Below are 21,423 nucleotides of genomic sequence, written 5' to 3' on the forward strand. Positions count from 1 at the left end.
TCGGCAGCTGTTTTAAGGTGGCCACTGCCAACAGTACCATTTATAGAATCTGGGCCTGAATGCTTGAGTGTGTGAAAACAAATGTTATAGATATAATACAAAGAAATTTGCTTTATTAAGCAAAAATGCAAATTTTAAGAAAAACTGAGCTTTATGTAATGTGGCTTTAAATGATCCTAGGATGGGCTTAATTAATGGAATAAACTTTAATTCGCACAGTTTTCCAACTTTAGATTTTTTTCCAGACAACCCTAACATTGTACAGTAGTCAAGATTCATGCCCAGCAAAAGTACTTTCCACCAGTGTTGGTTGGTAAGCTGATTGGATTTGGTCTGTTCTCTACTTGCTCAGGCAACAAAGGCAGAAATTTTTTAAAAAATTCTTTTATTAATTAGAATATGTCAGCTTTGGCAAACGTGTATATCTGATATCTTGCATCTCAGTTTCTATATCTCTAGTATTGCTGTATACACATAATCTGTCTTCTTGAGGTTTCCAGTTCAGCTTTTTGCCTTCATATCTTTATTGTTGAGTGGTCCATTGTTTCATTTTGTTCAGATATCAGTATTTTTGAGGTATTCTGCTTTGTAAAGATCTGCAACAGTCTTAAATTGGAAATGAATTGGTATTTTAGGGTGCTGCCTTTTTATATGTAGGATTGGTTCTATTTGAGTCCTAAACATTAATGTTGTTTTATTATGAAATGTTTTTCTATATAGTCTAAAATGTGTTTTGTTGCAGGGTTTGGTTACTAGATCTCTTGTTTCTGTTATGTAAAGTTTGTGAAATAATAATAGAACATATTTACACGATGGCATTTTCTTAGAGATGGCAACCCTAGTGCAGGTAGCTGTTTATAGAGGGGCGGGGTGGTGAAAGGTACAACAGTAGGTGTGACGTGTGGTATAGAGCAGGGCAAATATCAGATATTTCTTCATCAGAAAGTTGTCAAGCCTACTGTTCTAGCGCTTGAGCATGCTTTACGTTTTCTACCAAATATACTTTTCTATGATATATGAAGTTTCACGAACTGGTTCCAAACGTTCAGTTTTTTTGTTTAAAGCAGAGAGAACAAACAGGTTTTGGATATAATGCTGGGGGTTAGGGAATCTGAGAGATAGCTCTCAAACTGTATTATGTACGTAAAATGTGTGGAATGATTGTGGAAATAGTCTTTTGTACGAGTATTTAATTTAGGCACCCCACCCAAAAAAGCAAGAAACCGAGCCAAAATCAGAACAACATTGAGTGTTTTTGTAGTTTCACCTTCCGAGAACTACAAGTAAGATGGCCGCTGTTTGTGTCAAAGGACTTCGTTAGCGCCTCTCCCTTGCACAGGTGTCTTCAGCATTGCCTGATCTCACACTGCCTTCTAAATCATTTTAATAAGTGCCCTTTAGTGCAATGAGTAGACAGTGTCGGGAAACCTCTCAGTTCGTGTTGCAAAATCTCCCGCCTCGTGACGGGCACCTAGGTTCAGAACTGCGGTGTATCTAGAGTACTATTAACCGGCCCGCTTTTCCTTTCTCCTTGAAAATTGTATTTAATGTTATAAGAAAACTTTATAAACAATTCTAGACATATAGTTGCATAACAATGTGACTCAGATTGACAAATATGAGGCGAAAAGGGTAAAAGAACGGCGCTATGACGCTGTCCCGTAAACGAAAGCTCTAGTTTCCTTCAAAGCGCATCAAGATCCTCGGGTTTCCCCCCCCTAAAAACCGTAACAAGGTAAAACTTACCCCCCCCCCCAAACAAACCAAAAAAAAAACCCCAAACAACTTCTGGCCAAAGATCCGCACAATTAAAGGGACCATGCTTCCTTTCCTCTTGATCTTATCTGTCATTGTCTCGCTCCGGGACAATACCCTGAAGCTGTCCCTGCCCTTATCAAAAGCCAGCAGAGAGCGAGAGAGAACACAAGTTTTCTTTTGTAAATGTCACATAATCGGATTCCCAGGCCAGTCTTCGTTGGGGGATTGCTCACCGCGAGGGGCGGGAACGGGTTAATTTTTTTGGTTGCGGCCTCGGAAGGTGAAGGTTCAAAGAGAGCAGAGGGCGGAGAGGAGGAGCAAGGGCGCAGGGACACGGCGAGGGAAGGTGAAGCTCTCCAGTACGATGGCCATGCTGTGCAGGCTGCGGGTTCCTGGCAGGTGAGGGAGGGGGCGGCATGGGAGACCCTCATTTTTTTTTTAAGGATGTGTCTATAACTGTGCCTCATGATTAATTGGTCCCTAGAATCGAACTCGGAGTGTTTTAAGACTGCTGGGATCAATGTGGGAGGTAGTGAAGAAGGTTCCCCCCCTAAATGGAACGGGGAACAGGAGGGGGGGGGGGGGGGAGAGAAGGCGTTCCGTGGTAGAGAGCGACTGGAGCATATGCCTTGGTTTGTAGGGGATATGATGAGCGGTGCAATAATGCTTCCACAGGAGTAGTCTGGGTTTTGTTGTAACTAATGACATTTCGTACTTGGGATTTATCATTAAAACCACCTATGAGTTAACACTGTTAGTCTACTTTTAACTGTCCAGGCACAAAGTAATTGCATACACTTAAGGAGGTAGTTACCAGTGTGGGTGAGCCTAGTGTTAATTATTACAGGTACCATTCGAAGTTAGTGAGACCCAGTTACTAATAACAGTACAATAGCACATTTTAATGGTAGGCCACTTTCTTAACTTCTCCCCTTAATTCATCAGTACTCCAGTGATTTCCCTGAGGATGGTCCTGCTAAAAGAGAGAAATGTTGGTTTATAAATGAATTAAATGTATTCTTCATAGGAGCCAGCTCTGTGTGCCCCAAATATTTAAGCATGCTCCTTCATTATGCTCGGGGAAAGGTAGTCTATATAGTATTGTGTTTGGTACCCCCAATCATTTTGAAATGCTGGTGCTTATGGACTGTTGGTGTACCTAGATAATATTTTGTTTGGACTTCAGTGTAAGCTTCCAACTGCTCTCTACCCCCTTTAAAAAAAAAAATAAAAAAAAAAATAAAATATATATATATATATATATATTTCAACTAATATCAGTTGTATAGTAGCACCACTAGTTGCATTGTACTCAGAAGCCTATGTAAAGTGGCTCATTTTGCACCTTCTGCAGAAATAGTACTAAACTGGTGGCAGCTCTTGGATGCCTAACCTCCAGACAGAAGTACACCCTCCCAGACTTGCCTTATGACTATGGGGCACTGCAGCCCCATATTAATGCAGAGATCATGCAATTACATCACAGCAAGCATCACGCCGCTTATGTAAACAACTTAAACATTGCAGAGGAGAAGTATGCAGAAGCACTGGCTAAAGGTATGTGACCAAAGGGATGTATTTTTTTTTTCTTTTTTGTTAGTTTTTAAGCCTAGTGGGAGGTGTCATTGCTAAAGGTAATGATAATTTGTATAGTTCTGCAAGGTTTGTCTTATTCTCCTTTGTGCTAGTGAAGACAAACAGACAAGACACACAACATAAAAACCAAATAGGCTCCGAGTGAAGATGTCAAGGCCCATAATGCGTAAAATCTAAAGCAGAGGCCAACTCTATAACTAAATGAAGAATAATAATAATAATTTTATTTTTGTAAACCGCCATACCACATAGTTCTAGGCGGTTCACATACTATAAAAATTATACAATTGGTGAATAAAATGCAATTAAGTAAAATACAATTGATTAAAAATGTGTTAAAATCAACTAAAATAAATACACTATAAGAACCATATATACTGTGTGACCGTTTCATCAAGATCAGTAATGATAGTAGTGCATACCAGTAGTTATTAAAGGCATTTGTGGGGAGCTAGGGTAACTTGTTTACAGGTAATGACGGAATAGAAATCACTAATGTAATGTAATGTATTGGTAAAAACAGTGCAAAGTCAAGGCTCTCTTCTTGATGTAACATTTTCATGAACTGTACAGCAGGCATGGGCATGAGTTTAATTTGAAAGTGCTTAATTTTTATGCTTTCTGAATAATCAGCATGCCACAACCACACTTCACTATGCTTCATGGCTTGGTGTTAAAGGTATTGTGGTGGTTACTTGTTCTTTGCTTTCATAGCTCTTGCAGTAACAGTGTCTGAGATAAATTCAGAAAAGTTGGTAAAAAGGGCAAATTAAAATGTCCTTGCCTAAAACATCAATATGTTCATAAAAAGGGGTCATCTAACACAGTGGTTCCCAACCCTGTCCTGGAGGACCACCAGGCCTATCGGGTTTTCAGGCTAGCTCTAATGAATATGCATGGAGCAGATTTGCATGCCTCTCACTTCCATTATATGCAAATCTCTCTCATGCATATTCATTAGGGCTAGCCTGAAAACCCGATTGGCCTGGTGGTCCTCCAGGACACGGTTGGGAACCACTGATCTAACAAACCATCTAAAATGAACCAGCATTTATGGCTAGTGCTGCAGCGGCACTGCCATAATGGCATAGAGAATGCCTCTTACATCCATCTTTCAACCCAGAGCCTCCACTTGCATCTAGCTCCCAGCCCACGACTTCTTCTGGAGTCCCATGGGAGGACAGTCTACCTTTCTTCATTCTGCCATCTCAGATCTTGCTGGCGGAGCTGCAGCATTTGGTTCCAGCCTTTCAGGAGCAGGGAAATTAAAAGCGGAGAAGTTGCTTTTGTGGTACCGAGCTGATTGGGGTTTATTTTTATTTTATTCTTAAATTTCTTATTGCTTTATTTTTGTTGGGCTTGTTTAATTTTGGTATTTTTTTTGCTATTTTTTCCTGCTTTTATTTTTAGGATTTTTCTTTGGGATTCTTTCATATTGAAGATTTTCCTTCTGTTGTGCCTTTTATACACCTATAGTATTGAATTTATTATATTTTCCCTCTTCCTTCTATTTATGTAGATACATGTAAGTAAGTAATTATTTCTTTCATAGGTACTATAGTTAGATTGCAAGCATTTTGGGACAGAGAAGAAAATTCACAGTACCTGATTAGATTTTTGGCCATTGCTAAGTTAATTTAATTGTTTTGTAAACCGCTTCGAATCCTTTGGGACAGGGTGTCCAATGTCGGTTCTCGAGGGCCGCAGTTCAGTCGGATTTTCAGGATTTTCCCATTGAATATACATGAGGTCTATTTGCATGCACTGCTTTCATTGTATGCTAATAGATCTCATGCATATTCATTGGGGAAATCCTGAAAACCCGACTGGATTGCGGCCCTCGAGGACCGACATTGGACACCCCTGCTTTGGGAGATATAGCAGTATATAAGACACCACATTACATTAAATTTCCATTTCAGCAGAGAAAGTGATGGTGGAAATCCTAGAGGAGTAGCCATGTTAGGTTGTATTGGCAATAATGACAGGCTAGTTGCACGTTTTTATAGATTTGAACTTGACCTGTTAATCTGTAAAATGTCATGCTGTGTTGGAATTCTTCAACAGACTGCATTCACCGATATGTATCTTAAGGACAAAGCAGAGGAGCATGTCAATATGCAAATGTGGTCAGTTTACTTGGCAAGCAGACAATTACATACTTCCACACACCTCGGGACTATTAGCTTGTCTAATGGTAATTAAGTGCTTTTTAATATGGTGTAACACAGTGCTGATACTTGGGGCATACCTAGCTGTTCAGGTTTTAGGATATCCACAATGAATATGCACGAGAGAGATTTGCATGCACCCACCCCTTGGTTTGCAAATCTATCTCATGCATATGCATTGTGGATATTCTGAAAACCCGACACTTACTGGGTGTGCCCCAAGGAATGGTTTGAGAACCACTGATGTAATAATTTGATAATATTTTTCATCCAGATGAAAAATAGTGGGGGCGGTTAGCTCACCTATGCCGCACCTGTTTAAAGTGGCACCTAAAATGCTCTGTTTTGAATACTGAAAATACGATGGAGGCTGCCATCACTGTTACCTGGCTTTCTTTGGAGTAAAAAGCCCAACCAACCATGCTTTTGGCACGTTACTATTAGTGGTATAATTTTATGAATTATTGGTTAGACGTAGGCATATAGAGATCAGGCATTTGTTCAAGCTATGTTAAGGCATAGCAAAGCAGAGGTTAGAAAACACAAGTTTTACAGCCACTATATCTATGTATCTTTATTAACTCCTCCTTTTTAGCAGCTTTTTGTATGTACACTTCTCCCTCAGTATTCACTGTGATAGGGGATTAACAGACCCACGAATACAGAAAAACCGCAAATAATTTTTCCATATGTTATTCACTGTTTTCTATTAAAAACCATTGTAAAACCACAAATAACATGGTAGAAGACCTGGCCTGTTCCTGAAGGAGAGGCAAAACACGGTGAAGAAAGTGCTGGAAATCGGCGATTTTCTCTGTAAACACTTGGAATCAGCGATTTCTCTATGGAAGCTGATGCAATTTGGGGGGAGGAGCCTGCAAGCTGAAAACCGCGAATAATCGAAACCACGAATACGGAGGGAGAAGTGTATTTGGAAACAAAATGAACAGCTAACTGAGAGTGGTGCGAGCTAAAGCCAAATCCAATATGCAAACCGCATTAGATATCGGAGCCAGAACTGGAAGCTGACATTCAGTCTTCCTTGTCCATGTGTTCATCCACTTGAATTGATTTCCAGTTTTAGATATCTTGGTTCACAATGAGGGCTTTTCAGTTGACATTTGCCATCTGTATGGTTAGGAATTCACAGAGACTGCTTTTTGTAATAATTCTTGTAAACTGTTTACTGCTTCGAACTGATAAGTGTTATCTATAGTTCTGAATAGGTCCCTTTAAAACTGTCAATGATATGTATAAACCAGGGGTGGGGAACGAGGGCTGCAATCCAGTCGGATTTCCCTCATGAATATGCATGAGATCTATTTGCATACAATGGAGGCAGTGCCTGCAAATAGATCTTGTGCATATTTGTTTGGGAAATCCTGAAAACCCGACTGGATTGTGGCCCTCATTCCCCACCCCTAGTATAGACAATGCAAAGAAATTGCAAGTGCAGTGTGTCCTGTCTTTTGATCAGGTTGCACATTGGAAATCTGACTAGTTTTCCTTAATTCATTCTAGGTGATATTATAACTCAGGTGGTCCTTCAGCCTTCACTGAGGTTCAATGGAGGTGGCCACATTAATCACAGTATATTTTGGACAAACCTTTCCCCAAGTGGAGGTGGGGAGCCGCCAAAAGGTAAGTGTGTGAAATGTTTTGGTTTATTGCTCTAACCTTTTATTTTTTGCTATGGAAAAAAATGTAATGATTTTAATTTCATCATTATCAGTTTGCCCAATTCTTCATTATTGCTCACTCTTTGGGCTTTGTCCTTTTTGTTATACTGTAATATTGAAATGTTCCTTATTTTGCCTCTGCTTCTCTTGGTTTCCAGCATAATTGGAACAGTCTCTACAGGGGCTAAGTACCTTAAGCTTTCATTTGCAACTGCCTGGTGCGTTTGCCCATTTATGATCTTCTCACCCGCCATCACATTGCCAGTCCTTAACCAGAAGCCACAAACTTGAGCTCTCTGGGAACTTAGTACATTCATACTGCATGTCTAGCATCACATGGGCTAGTCTTTGTTAGGTTTTGAATAGGTATGAAAACACTTTTCATTAAGATAAGGCTTTTTATTTAAGGGACGGAGAGGAAAACCAGTTCTTGTTCTGACCCCTGAGTAAAACCTGTGTGGAGGACATATCAGACATTGACTAAATTTCAGTTTCAGATTTGACACCAAAACCAGCCGGAAAGCTGGGTTTGGGTTTTGGATGAAACCAAAACGGTCTTTCTGCCTATACCCCTCATTCTGCTTAACCATCCCCTGGTAGTCTAGTGGCCTCTTTGGGGGCAGGAACACACCCTACTTATTCCTGCCCTGTGTCATTGCTCCATTGCAATGGTTGCTAAGACTTTTTGCAGCAACTTTGCGAGACTGCTGTGGGCAGTCCTGGCAGCCATTTTGTAACTGGAACCAGCATAGGCAGGAGTGATTTTCTTACCTGTGCTCGTTCCTGTTGCAAAATGGCTTCCGGGATCTACTGCAGCAGTCTACAGCCATTGTAATGGGGCAGCGGCACAGAGCAGGAATGAATGGGGTTCATTCCTGTCCTTGAAGAGGCCATTAGAGCTTCGTAGAGCTGGGTTGGGTCTATGGGTGGGCAGGAAGGGAAGCGTGACGGAGTGAGGGGAGCTGTTGAGAGTGGGGGTGGGCTTGAGAGGGGTACTCCTGTTTTTGGTTGGGGAGCAATTTCCAGAAACTGAGTGGCCAATTTTAGTCACAGATTCAGTTTTAGTAGAAACCAGAGCTGGTCTTGTGACATCATAATACCTCATTCCACCAATGCCTAAGAGCCAACCTCATCAGTGATGTCACAATGGCTTCGTTGTCCTATACTTAGCTCACTTTTACTACATTTTGATTTCTAGAATGGCACAGTGGTTAAAGCTACAGCCTCAGCACCCTCAGGTTGTGAGTTCAAACCCATACTGCTCCTTTTGACCCTGAGAAAGTCACTTAATTCCTCCATTGCCCCAGGTACTTTAGATAGATTGTGAGCCCACTGGGACAGACGGGGAAAAATGCTTGAGTACCTGAATAAATTCATGTAAACCATTCTGAACTCCCCTGGGAGAATGGTATATAAAATTGAATAAATAAATAAATAGTAATACATGGTTTGTAGATGGCTTATTCTTCCTAGTCAGATACCGAACTGTGTAGCCTGCTGAGTGATTGGTGATGCACTTGCTGTTGTTAGAAACATTATCCTAGAACAAGCAGGCAGATATTCTCACATATGGGTGACGTCATCGACGGAGCCTGGATGTGGACGCCTCGCAAGCAGACTTGCTTGAAGAAACTCGAAGTTTCGAGTCGCCCGCACCGCGCATGCGCAAGTGCCTTCCGCCCAGCAAAGGGCGCGTCTCTTCAGTTTTCTGCGGAGCCGAGAAGTCCGTCTTTGACTCTCTGCGTTTAACTTCGTTCACTTTGTGCCTTCTCTCAACCGTGGTTTGTGGGGTTTTTTCCTTCACGAATCGCTGTTTTATGTTACTACTTTTATTTTAGTTAAAAAAAAATTTTTTTTCTTCTTCCGTTCATTTTCCAGAACAGGCCGCTCGGCCGCAGCCCAAGGGCTTTGACTTTGCGGCGGCTATTTTTCCATCTATGTCCTGGTCTGCTACGGGCTTCAAGAGGTGTAGCAAGTGTCAGCACGTGATCTCTCTTACGGACCCTCATGGACGCTGCCTCAAGTGCCTTGGGCCGAAACATCATCCTAGGTCGTGCCTTCCTTGCCAAACACTTCAGCCTCGTGCTTTTAAGTGTCGTTGCATTCTGGTGGACAAGCTTTTCGAGATGGAGTCTCCTTCTGATCGCTTGACTTCGAAGGCGTCTTCGGCCTTGACTTCCATCGAGGCTTCTTCTGCACCTACTGCTTCCACCTCAGCCTCATCAGACCTTCGTCGTTTGCAGCGGCTCTTGCTTCGACGTCATCTGTTGTATCTTCCCCTGTTTCCTCGGGTCAGATAGCTCAGCAGTCAGTTCCGCCGGTGGTGATTAAAGTGTCCAAGACTCCTAAGTCGAAACAGTCACATTACCTCGAAGGAACCTCAAGCCAAAGCAGGTGGTCCGGTTTCAGATGCGGATCCATCCTTGCCTGTTTCTTTCCAGATCATGTTAGAGAAGCAATTTATTCAGTTCCTTACTAATATGGGACCCAAACAGCTTCCTCTTATCCAGCCTGGGCATTCAGCAGACTCCCGCGAGGTCGAGCCGCTTCCTTTGCCCCAGTCTGAACTTACACACTCTTTGCAGGGAGCAGTCTCTCTGCGAGTGTCTGGTCTGCCATCCAAGCACGAAAAGCAAGGAGCAGATTCTTTGCGAGTGCCTCGACGAGAATCCTCGCACTCTAAACAAGGAGCAGAGTCTTTGAGAGTGCATCGAGGTTCCTCCACTAAGCCTCTGGAGCTTCGATCTACAGCCTCTAGTCCTATTCATACATCGGCTGCCTACGTCTCCGAGGCGAAATCTCCTCGATCCTCGACATCCTTCCAGGCATCGTTCTTCTTCTCATGACAGACCATCTTCCTCGAAGCCTCGATCTACTCCAACCTCAACCAGACCACTGACTCCTCGTTCGAGGTCTCTGATGCCGGACCTCGAGGATGTTTCGGTCTCGATTGCCTCGTCCAAGTCACCAGGTTCCTTTGATGCCTTTTTCGCTGCCGAAGCTTCTTTTTCGACACAGGCTGCCTCGACGTCCTCGGGTCCTTCTCGAGGCAATGCATTGGCAGATCAGCTATCTTTCTCGTCTTTCCTGCGACAGATGGCTGTAGACTTGGATATTCAATTGGATACTGGCTCCAAGTATTCTAAGAAGTATCTAGAAGTCATGCATCTTCCTCAACCTCTGGCAGACTGTCTTAAGCTTCCACTTCATAAGCTTTTGAATCAGACTTTTGGTTGATGCATGGAAACACCTTTTTCCATACCAGCTGTTCCAGGAAAATTGGACTCTAGGTATAAAACTGTGCATCGCAAAGGCTTTGACAACTCATAGTTATCTCGTCAATCCCTGCTTGTTGAATCATCCTTGAACAGGTCCCATCCTTCCAAGGTTTATTCCACAGTTCCTCCTGGGAGGGAGGGGAAAACTATGGACAAATTCGGATGTCGCATCTACCAAAATGCTATGATGTCCTCTAAAGTCCTCAATTATAATTTTTATTTCATCACTTACTTTGAATTTCTTCTTTCTCTTCTACCAAAGTTTTTGGCTTATTTGGATAACCAAATGCATTTTGAGTTTCAGGAAGTCATTGCTTCTTTCTCTCAATTACGTCTGCATCTCCTCCGATCATCTTATGCTTCGAGTTGTCTGCCCGAGCGGCTGCTTGCTCTGTAGCTATGCGTCATCTTGCTTGGCTTCGTACCATTGACATGGACTCTAACCTTCAAGACCGCTTAGCTAATATTCCTTGTGAGGGCAACGACCTCTTTGAGGAATCCATTGAGGCAGCCACCAAGAAATTATCTGACCATGAAAAATCATTTGCTTCTATAGTCAGACCTAAATCAAAGCCAGCTCCTGCCAAGCCTGCACGCCCTGCTCTCATCTTATCAAAGGCGTTTTGCTCCGAAGCCGGCTCCTTATACTTGCCCTCCTCTGAAAAAACAACCACCTCAGAAGCAACAGAAACCCTAACCTTCTGCTGTACCTAAGGCTTCTCAGCCTTTTTGACTGTTTCCAACAGAGCATAACCTCCACCTTTCTGTCTCTGTCTCTTTTTCCCCCTATAGGAGGTCTTCTCCATCATTTTTACAACCGATGGACAATAATTACATCCGACCTCTGGGTGCTTACCATTATCAGGGAAGGATACTCTCTTCTTTCACTCAGGTTCCACCAGAGCTTCCTCCAAGAGAGTATCCTTCCAATCCATCCCAGACCGTTCTTCTTCTTCAGGAAGCTCAAGCTCTGCTTCGTCTCCATGCCATCGAACCAGTTCCCTTGGAACAGCAGAACAGGGAGTTTTACTCCCGTTACTTCTTTGTTCCGAAGAAGACGGGCGATCTGCGGCCCATTCTGGATCCCAGTGCTCTCAACAAATTTTTAGTCAAAGAAAAGTTTTGAATGTTGTCCCTGGCATCTCTTTATCCCCTTCTCGAGCAGAACAACTGGTTATGCTCTCTGGATCTCAAGGAGGCCTACACTCATATCCCCATTCATCCGGCCTCTCGTCAATACCTCGGATTTCGGGTGGGGAATCTGCATTATCAATACAGAGTACTACCCTTTGGCCTGGCCTCGTCTCCCAGAGTGTTCACCAAGTACCTGGTAGTGGTAGCAGCAGCTCTATGAAACCATGGTCTTCAGGTATTTCCCTACCTAGACGACTTTCTCATCAAAGATTCCACATTTCAAGGGGTTATTGTAGCGACCCAACGGACTACCTGGTTCCTACAAAGTTTGAGATTCGAAATCAACTTTCCCAAATCTCAACTTCAGCCCTCACAGAATCTACAATTCAATGGAGCTGTTCTGGACACTGTCCAACTCAGAGCATTCCTTCCACAACAGCGTCTGGAGACTCTTCTACAACTCTGTCACACAGTATCTTCCCGCTCTTCCATCTCAGCGAGACACATGATGGTACTTCTGAGTCACATGGCCTCCACAGTACACGTGACTCCTTTTGCCAGACTTCACCTCAGAATTCCTCAGTGGACCCTGGCATCTCAATGGACGCAAGTTTGCGACCCTCCTTCTCGACACATTTCAGTCACTCCTTCCTTGAAGAAGTCTCTCCGTTGGTGGATGCTCTCTTCCAATCTTTCCAGAGGCTTATTTTTTTCAAACGCCCTCTCATCAAAAGGTTCTCGCAACACTCTTCGACCTACACTTGGGGCGCTCATCTCGATGGTCTCCGTACTCAAGGCCACTGGACCAGTATGGATCGTCAATGTCACATAAATCTGTTGGAACTCAGAGTGATTTTCAAGGCTCTCAACGTTTTTCAACATCTTCTTCGTGACCAGGTAGTCCTCATCCGAAGGGACAACCAAGTCGCCATGTATTATGTCAACAAACAAGGAGGGACGGGATCTGCCTCCCTTTGTCAAGAAGCTCTGAAGGTTTGGGACTGGGCAATCCTCCACAACACCTTCCTCAAAGCTGTCTACATTCAAGAGGTGAAGAATTGCCTGGCGGACAACTTGAGGAGTCTTCTGCAACCTCACGAATGGACTCTCTATTCCTTGCCTCTTCATCACATTTTTTCACAATGGGGAACCCCTCAGATAAACCTCTTTGCGGCTCCCCACAACTTCAAACTGCCTCAGTTCTGCTCCAGGATATATTCTGCTCACTGCCTCGAGGCAGATGCTTTTCTTCTGGAATGGACTAATCTCTTCCTCTACGCATTCCCTCCATTCCCTCTCATTCTCAAGACTCTGGTCAAGTTGAACAATCATGCCACCATGATTCGAATCACTCCTCGGTGGCCAAGACAACCTTGGTACTCCCTTCTACTTCAACTCAGCACCAGGGAGCCATACCTTCTACCAGTTTTTCCTTCTCTGCTTACACAGAGTCAAGGATCTCTGCTCTATCCCAACCTGCAGTCTCTACACCTGACAGCTTGGTACCTCTCAACATAACCCCTCTTCAGTTTTCTCAATCTTTAAGAGACGTTTTAGAAGCTTCTAGAAAGCTCACAACTAGACAATGCTATCACCAAAAATGGACTAGATTTTCTACATGGTGTTTTTCTCATCATAAGGAGCCTCAGCATTCCTCCTTATCTTCTGTTTTGGACTATCTTTTGCACTTATCCAATTATGATCTCAAGTCTACATCTATACGAGTCCATCTCGGTGCCATTGCGGCTTTCCATCAGCCTATTGAAGGGAAACCCCTCTCTGCTCATCCGGTTGTTTCCAGATTCATGAAAGGACTTTTCAAATGTCAAAACCTCCTCTCAAACCGCCTCCTGTGGTTTGGGACCTCAATGTTGTCCTTAATCAACTCATGAAGCCTCCATTTGAACCAATTGATAAGGCTCATCTGAAGTATCTCACTTGGAAAGTGGTGTTTCTCATTGCCCTCACTTCTGCTCGATGAGTCAGTGAGCTGCAAGCTTTAGTTACTGACCTACCATTCATGGTGTTCCATCATGACTGCTGTTCATTTCAGCTCTGTTGATACAACTGATGATGATATTGCTGTTGTTCTGAAAGTCAGAAGACTCTTGTCTATTGATCACATTGTTTCTGCTTCACCTTCATTTTATCATTGCCCTGCTGTAGAGATGCCAACCAAATGCAGACTTAAATTTTCTCCTTTCCCTCTCCCGCTACAGAACCCATAAAATCTGTTTTACTACTTGGGATCTGGGTTAGTCACTGCTGGAAACAGGATACTGGGCTTGATGGACCTTTGGTGTGTCCCAGTATGGCATTTCTTATGTGAGCCACGTATAGGACAGTCGAGCCATTGTGACATCACTGATGAGGTTGGCTCTTAGGCATTGGTGGAATGAGGCTTTATGACATCACAATCTCAGTTCTGAAGTGTTGCTACTATTTGGGTTTTTGCCAGATATTTGGGGTCTGGGTTGGCCACTGTTGGAAACAGGATCCTGGGCTTGATGGACCTTCAGTCTGTCTCAGTATGGCAATTCCTCAGCTTCCTCTCTAAATAACACCTAGGGGCTGATTCTATAAATTACCTAAAGTTGGCAAAATACCCCTAATAGCCTCAATAATTGGCTAAACAAAAGTAAATTGGGCGAAAGGCACCTATCTGAGTCTGTAAAAGATAGGCACCTATCGCAATGCGCTTAGCAACACCTAAGTGGACGTTGCTATGGGCGGAGCATGAGTTGGGCGCTGCTAAGTGTGATTTTTCAAAAACTTAGGTGCCTGAAATGTAGGCCTTCCTTCGCCTATATTTTAGGTGCCTAAGTTTTTACATAGGTGGCACTAGCAACAATTCTGTAAATGGTGCCCAAGTGTGATTGATACATGGCCAGCACCTTTTTTATAGATGTTGGCTGATTTTGGTGCTGTTTGTAGGCAATGTTGTTCAAAGTAGTAGGTCAAAGTACTAAGTCTAGCTATAAACAGACATTCAGTTTTCACACCTTGAATCAGAAAAGCAAGCCTATGCGTTATATGGTTTATTTGTTTGGTTGGGGGGGGGTCACACTCTACTACTTGTATGATATAGATTATCTCCATTGATAAATGACCTACATATTTCAATGTTTTTGTAAAAGTTATGTAAATTAATTAAGTGGGTACTTTTTGTCATTATATAGAGTAAACTTTTATTACAATGTTTAGTGGTTACACTTCTCCCTCCAAATTCATGAGTTTCTAAACCCTGACCCACCCCCGCCTCCCAGACCTCTCCACACCTTACCTGGTGGTCTAGTGGTGAAGCGGGGCAGGAGCGATCTTAATATGCTCCTGCCCCATGCAGAGACGTCAACAAAAATGGCTTCCGTGAGTTCTCATGGTCTCGTGAGACTACAGCGGGAACTCCCGGCAGCCCCGCTTCAACACTAGACCACCAGGTAAGGTGTGGAGAGGTCTGGGAGGGGGATGGGGTAAGTCAGTCAGCCCTAAAGTTATTGGTGATTTTTCCATATTTGCGGGCCAGCTCTGCCCCTAACCCCCATGAATTTGGAGGGGGAAGTGTACTTACTCTTTTAGCTACCTTGAAACCTTATTTTACACTCAATATATAACTCTATGTAGCGATTATGCTGCTTGTAACCCACCTAGAGCTCCAATTTGCGAGTATTCGGTGGATATAAGATGGCACATATTATTTCAAATACAGTTTCATTACCTTGGTTGTACAGGATCAAAATAATGGCAAAAGAATAGTTCTTAATGCCAGTGAATGTTGATATCATGTGTTGGATTTATTGCCAAATCTCTACATTCTGTTAGGAAAGTGGTTACTGCAATGCAGGTTTACACATAATGTATTTCCAAACAGCCACTTTAGTATTTTGTGTGTTTTATTTCAATATAGGAGCACTCTTGGAAGCTATTAAACGTGACTTTGGTTCCTTTGAGAAGTTTAAGGAGAAGCTGACTGCATTATCAGTTGGCGTTCAAGGCTCAGGCTGGGGATGGCTTGGCTACAACAAGGATGCTGATCACTTGCAACTCGTCGCTTGTTCAAATCAAGATCCATTACAGGGAACAACAGGTAAGAACAAGCTTCTTTACTGGAGGCAACAGAGTTCACTGAACTCTGGCTGCATTTAATGTCTTGCCAAACTTCCTGAAAATGCATTCTACTACTGTGTTAAATGTGAGCTCTAAGCATTGTGATTTTTCTTTTTAGAGACTCTTCTGTTTATGTAACAGAAGAGCAGTTACGTAGCTGGTTTTAAAAAAAGTTTTGGACAAGTTTCTGGAGGAAAAGTCCATGGTCTTCTATTGAGAAGGATATGGGGGAAGCCACTGCTTTCCCTGGGATCAGTAGCACAGAAAGTTGCTATTATTTAGGTTTTTGTCAAGAACTTGTGATCTGGATTGGCCACTGTAGAAACAGGATACTGGACTAGATGGACCCCAGTAGGGCTATTATGTTCTTATGACAGTTTGGAGCACTGGATGCATCAGCTCTGCTATGTCTTAAAACTTTTGTTTTCGAATGATGCTTACTAAACTTTTGTGGCTGTAGTACCACTACAGTACAACTTTTAAGGGTCAGAGCTGTTTATTATCTGAGCTTTTTCAGATTTCTGTAGAAATTTTTAGACCGCTGCTGCTCTCCTTCAAGTAACACTATACAATATGCCCAGAAAGGCACAAATAATAATGTGTTAATATTCTGTGTCCTTAGACTGCAGCTAATCTTTCTGAAATCTGATCTGGTTTTTTAGGGTTTTTTTTTTTTAATGATTTCTTTATAAGAACATGCCATACTGGGACAGACCAAAGGTCCACCAAGACCAGTATCCTGTTTTTCAACAGTGGCCAACCCAGGTCCCAAGTGCCTAGCTAGATCCCAACATAAAATATTAATATAATATCTCCTGTGTCATATATAGTACAGGTATTAAAACATTCACATGCTTAATATATAATTATAAGGCTCCTTCAGTCAATACATCAGTATCCGGTTTTCCAGTTTTCTTTGATTTGTCTTTTTTTTGTGAACCATTATCCACAACAGGAAGAATACAGTGGTTTCTTATGTCTGTGTTGGAACACTAAGGAGGATTCCAATTATATCCCCCAGATTTTGCTATGCAGAACTGCTTTCCTATGGGATTTGCCTCTTCAATGGTTTTTCATTTTTTGTATATTAACTTGAGTTTCTAAAATAATCATAAGTTTAAGCCTTGAATATTGGTGCAATTTTAGTCTTGAACTCTATTACTACAAGATCTAGTTTCAAAAATTTGCCAAGTGGGTGAGATGAGCATTCTGGGTTGCGTAGCCAAACTGTGCTGACAATTAGGTTGTTAAAGCCAGAGTCATTCTTTAAGCTTAAACATAGGTGAAGTATCTTGTCCACCTGTGTAAAAGTTAAATAAAAAAATTCATACAACCAGATTCCTCGTGGCTGGCGCTCCATTTTGATTTTAAAATAATAACAAAAGCTACTGCTGGGATGCAGTATCCCTACTTTTACATACCTCTGATCTCCCCAGATTAGAGGTCTGAACGAGGATCGTGGGAATCCCGCGGGGTTCCCGCGGGAATCCCCCCTAACCCACAGGACTCCCACGGGGACCCCCCTCTAGCCAACGGGACTCCCACGGGGATGGAAGGCTTTGGAAGCAGGGTTCGTCCATAGAATATAATGGATACGTCAGCCTTAGTAAAAGAGGGGGTTTATAAGTTAATTACCTGAACAGAAAACAAAAAAAGGGTTCCACCAAAGAGATTCCACAAGGAAAACAGCAGCGCAAACACAAAAGAAACAGTGGAATTGATGATCCTGTCAGAAGTAATTGCTGCTTTTTATGGGGACGGGCGGGGATGGAGGTAATTCCTTGCGGGGATGGGTGGGGACGGAGAGGATCCTGATGGGGACGGGTGGGGATGGAGAGGATCCTGGCGGGGATGGGTGGGATTTCTGTCCCCGTGCAACTCTCTACCCCAGATGCGCCTCCTAACCAGAGCCAGCAGGAAGACTTGGTCTTCACTCCTGCCAGCTCTACAGCAGCTTTACTTTTGAGGGCAAAGTAAAGTATTCATTTGCCTCCTGCGACAGGATGTACTCGGTATCAGAAAGAGCTCATTTGCATATGGATACTGCAACGATAGCTGGGAGCTCTCTACTCACCATGAGTGAAAGGGGTTAGAAAATAAGACTCCTAGAAAAAGAACCTGGAAAAGTAGAGCTCCTTATGGAGCTCGAGCGACCCTCAAAGGGTACTCGAGGAGAATGAGTGATCGGTGATATCTTGGCTGATGGTTACTAACGCTAAGATTGGAGGGACTGGTGGTAACCAGTGGAGAGACTGGTAATGGTACTGAAAGTATCCAAAAGAACCAGAGATCCTTGCTGATAGTGACTGGCTGGCAGTGGGATTAGAGCATCGGTCTCAAACACGCGGCCCATGGGCCGCATGTGGCTCTCCAAGTTTTATTTGCGGCCCATGGTCTGGACTGGATCATTCTCTTCCTTTTGGAGCAGCAGCGTATCTGGCCAGTTCGTTCCGTTCAAAGCCGCGGGTTGGCGGCTCCTTGTGCTATCCACTCCTGCATCGGAAGCCTCTCTGACATCACAACATCAGAGAGGCTTCAAACGCAGGCGCGGATCTCGCAAGGTGCCGCCACCCGTGGCTTTGAATGGAACGAGCCGGCCAGACACGCTGTTGCTCCAGTGGCGTACCAAGGGGGGGCGGTCCGCACAGCTGGCCACCCTCCACTGTTCTCCCTAGAGTGTGGCTCGTCTAGAGCAGTGGTGCCCAACCTGCTTCCTTTCCCTTCTCACCGCTGCCATCGGGGAACAGGCCAGCACTGTGATCTCTCTGCTTCTCTCGCCGCCCGACGTCAATTCTGATGTCGAGAGGACGTTCTGGCTAGCCAATCGCTGCCTGGCTGCCCGGAACATCCTTTCCGACGTTAGAATTGACGTCGGGCGGCGAGAGTTGGTCAGCCCTGTGGAGAAGAGAAGCGTGGAGATCTCGACCTGTTCCCGATGGCAGCAGCAGCAGCAACCTATTCCCCAGTGGTGGTGGCATGGAGGAGGGCAGGAAGGAAGAAAGAAAGAAGGGGGGGGACAGGGAGCCAGAAACAAAGTAAAAAATGGGACACGGAATCAGAGAAAGACAGACATAGAGAAAGAAAGAAAAAGTTGGGGGAGGGAATGAGGTCTGGAGGAGAGGAAGCATACAGGAGGCTGAAAGAAGGGAAGAAATATTGGATGCATAGTCAGAAGAATAAAGTGCAACCAGAGACTGGTGAAATTACCAAACAAAGGTAGGAAAATGATTTTATTTTCAATTTAGTGATTGAAATGTGCCAGTTTTGAGAAAGAAAAGATATTAAACTTTAAATGTGAGTGCTGCAGAAAAAATAGAGTACTTGGAGGGCCGCAGAAAAAATAGTTAATGTCTTATTAAAGAAATGACAATTTTGCATAAGGTTTATGTATCTTTCCTTTTAACTGTTAAAGGAAAGTTTTATAAACTATATGATACGATGCTTGAAATTTTTTAAGAGTATGATGTCTGGCTATCAACCACTAAGATCACTGCGTTCTGAAAGTGCCGCATTGTTGAAAACCCTAAATATGTGGAAATGAATGCCATGACTTTTATATGTGCAGAAGTCAAGCTATGGAATGGCCTTGTTGGCCAGATTCGAAAATGTGGAAAGAGGAACTCATTTAGGAAAATGTTAAAGACTCAACTATTTGTAGACGCATTTCTTTGAGCAATTGACTTTATGTAAGATTGAATCTGCCTGCTTTTGTTCTTATTTGCATTGACTTAATATTTTATGTATGTAACTCCTTATAAATCGTTTTGGAAAAAAACGGCATAGAAATTTTTAAAATAAATAAGTGAGTTGGATTGGGTTCTGTGGGAGTTAAAAGGGTTGGGTAGGGCTGGTAGGAAAGAGAATCATGCCTTAGTGGCTTTCTTTAAAAATCAAATTTGACTAGGTAAGAGGGATTGGATTGTGTTGGTGATTTTTGTAATAGAATAAGGTGTGGAAGGAAGAGGGAACTGGGCCGATAGGTATATTTAGGAGTGTTGTGGCAGCATCTGCATTTAGTCAATTAAGTCAAGAATGGAGCCTACCCTGTGTACCTTGCTTAGTGCAACTTAATTGGTTAGTAACTTTTGTATAGGAAATTATAAACAAAACTGCAAATCCTCCTGGGACAGAAAATAAAACTACTGTACTTGAATAGTTTCAGTAGTTTTCAGTCTGAGTTTATACCTGAGGCAGTGGACGATTACTTGACTTGCCCAAAACTATTTGAACCAGGCTCCCCTGGTCCTCAACCCACTATTCTATCTATTAGGCTACTTCTCTACATTTGTGTATTAATTCATGCAGTTCTTTTCTTTCTCTCTTTCCCCCACCCCTTCATCCTCTTTCAGGTCTTATTCCTTTGCTGGGTATTGATGTGTGGGAACATGCTTATTACCTCCAGTATAAGAATGTCAGACCCGACTATCTAAAAGCTATCTGGAATGTGATCAACTGGGAGAATGTGGCTGAAAGATATACAACTTGCAAGAAGTAAAAAGGAGAGGGTTTTATTTTATTTTTTTTGTGTAGGTGTATGGCCCTTCATTTGATTGGCTAATGAGCTATTCATTGCTGAATTTTCAAAGCAGAAAATTTGTGTTTAGACTGATTGCACTAATAATAAAAATGTTACCTGGGTATCGCCTAAGCTTGTTACAGGTTTTCTGAGCCATTCAGAGGAGACAAAATAAAGATATATAATGCTTTGTTAAATGACACTTTTGTGTTGTGGCTTTCTTTCCTGTTATATTCTGCCTCAACGAAAACAACTAAACAAAACTTATTTTTAGTATTTTATCTATTAGAGCAGAGTATAACCAAACTAGTTTATAAGTCTGTCAGTTATATGAAACAGGCTTTGTAGGTAGTACCACTTCTAACCTTCAAAATGTTTCAGGGGGGGGGGGGGCTGCCTCTTTGAAAGGAGCCCACTGATTTTTAGAGCTGGCATAAGAAATACTTTTCCCTTTCCTAGTCCCAGATTCTAGCAGATTTAAAGCCTTCCTTCTTTTGGGCAGTTCCCTCCCAACCTGTCTGGGTAACCAGGATTTTGCCTCAACCTTTCTCCCTTTCCTTAGGTATCTAGTACTACTAGTGGATTTCTGCACAAAAAAAAAAAAAAGATCTGTGCACAAACTTAGCAAATTCTACAAGTTTGTCAAAGTGTAAACATAAGAATTGCCACTGCTTATTTCTTCAACATTTACTGTGGCTTGTCACCCCTGCTGTTTGCTCTATATCTGGAACATGAGGCTATTAAGGGATTGCATATGGGGGCCGGGAACATAAACTTTCTCTGTTTGCCGATAATATTCTTTTATATGTTCGTGACCCGTGTCACCTCTTAGTGGAGGTGTTTCAGGAGTTTCATCAGGTTTCGGGATTTACCATTAATCTGGATAAATCTGAGTTTTTGGGGGGTTTATATAACGGATGAAGTTGAACAGAGATTGGTGACTGCTTTCTCGTTTAGGAGAGCACAGAATTGTATTAGATACTTGGGAATACAGCTTTCGCGGGATTTAACGAGACTTTATAAGCTTAATTATGCGAGGATAGTGCGTCTGGTTAGAGCAGATTTACAGCACTGGCGGGGTTTATGGCTCTCCTGGTGGGGACGTATTGCTGTGATTAAAATAAATATCTTACCGCGGTGGTTGTTTTTATTTCAAAACGCTTCCGCTAGCGGTTCCCTGAGGTGTA

General features: G+C 42.8%; 1 protein-coding gene across 2 annotated transcripts; it reads left to right on the top strand.

The window, feature by feature from the left end:
- Positions 1–1,987: 1,987 nt before the first annotated feature.
- Positions 1,988–20,438, top strand: SOD2 (superoxide dismutase 2). 2 transcript variants are annotated; one of them, XM_033939401.1, is made up of 5 exons: positions 1,988–2,104; positions 3,113–3,315; positions 7,047–7,166; positions 15,521–15,700; positions 20,070–20,438. In XM_033939401.1, exons 2-5 carry the CDS (start codon positions 3,228–3,230, stop codon positions 20,213–20,215), a joined length of 534 nt encoding a protein of 177 aa, XP_033795292.1. In that variant the 5' UTR covers positions 1,988–2,104; positions 3,113–3,227; the 3' UTR covers positions 20,216–20,438. The 2 variants fall into 2 exon arrangements, with proteins under 2 accessions (XP_033795292.1, XP_033795291.1); XM_033939400.1 differs by having other exon boundaries at positions 2,001–2,157.
- The last annotated feature ends 985 nt before the right edge of the window (positions 20,439–21,423 follow it).

This window comes from Geotrypetes seraphini, chromosome 3 (assembly GCF_902459505.1).
Source record: "Geotrypetes seraphini chromosome 3, aGeoSer1.1, whole genome shotgun sequence".
Classification (NCBI taxonomy): domain Eukaryota; kingdom Metazoa; phylum Chordata; class Amphibia; order Gymnophiona; family Dermophiidae; genus Geotrypetes; species Geotrypetes seraphini.

What these genes read in the sequence shown, in the direction of transcription:
- SOD2 (XM_033939400.1), top strand. Translation starts at nt 2,123, where the DNA reads ATGGCCATGCTGTGCAGGCTGCGGGTTCCTGGCAG. An exon ending in TGCAGAAGCACTGGCTAAAG is followed by an intron (nt 3,316 to 7,046) that starts GTATGTGACCAA and finishes AATTCATTCTAG; the next exon opens with GTGATATTATAACTCAGGTG. An exon ending in TCCATTACAGGGAACAACAG is followed by an intron (nt 15,701 to 20,069) that starts GTAAGAACAAGC and finishes ATCCTCTTTCAG; the next exon opens with GTCTTATTCCTTTGCTGGGT.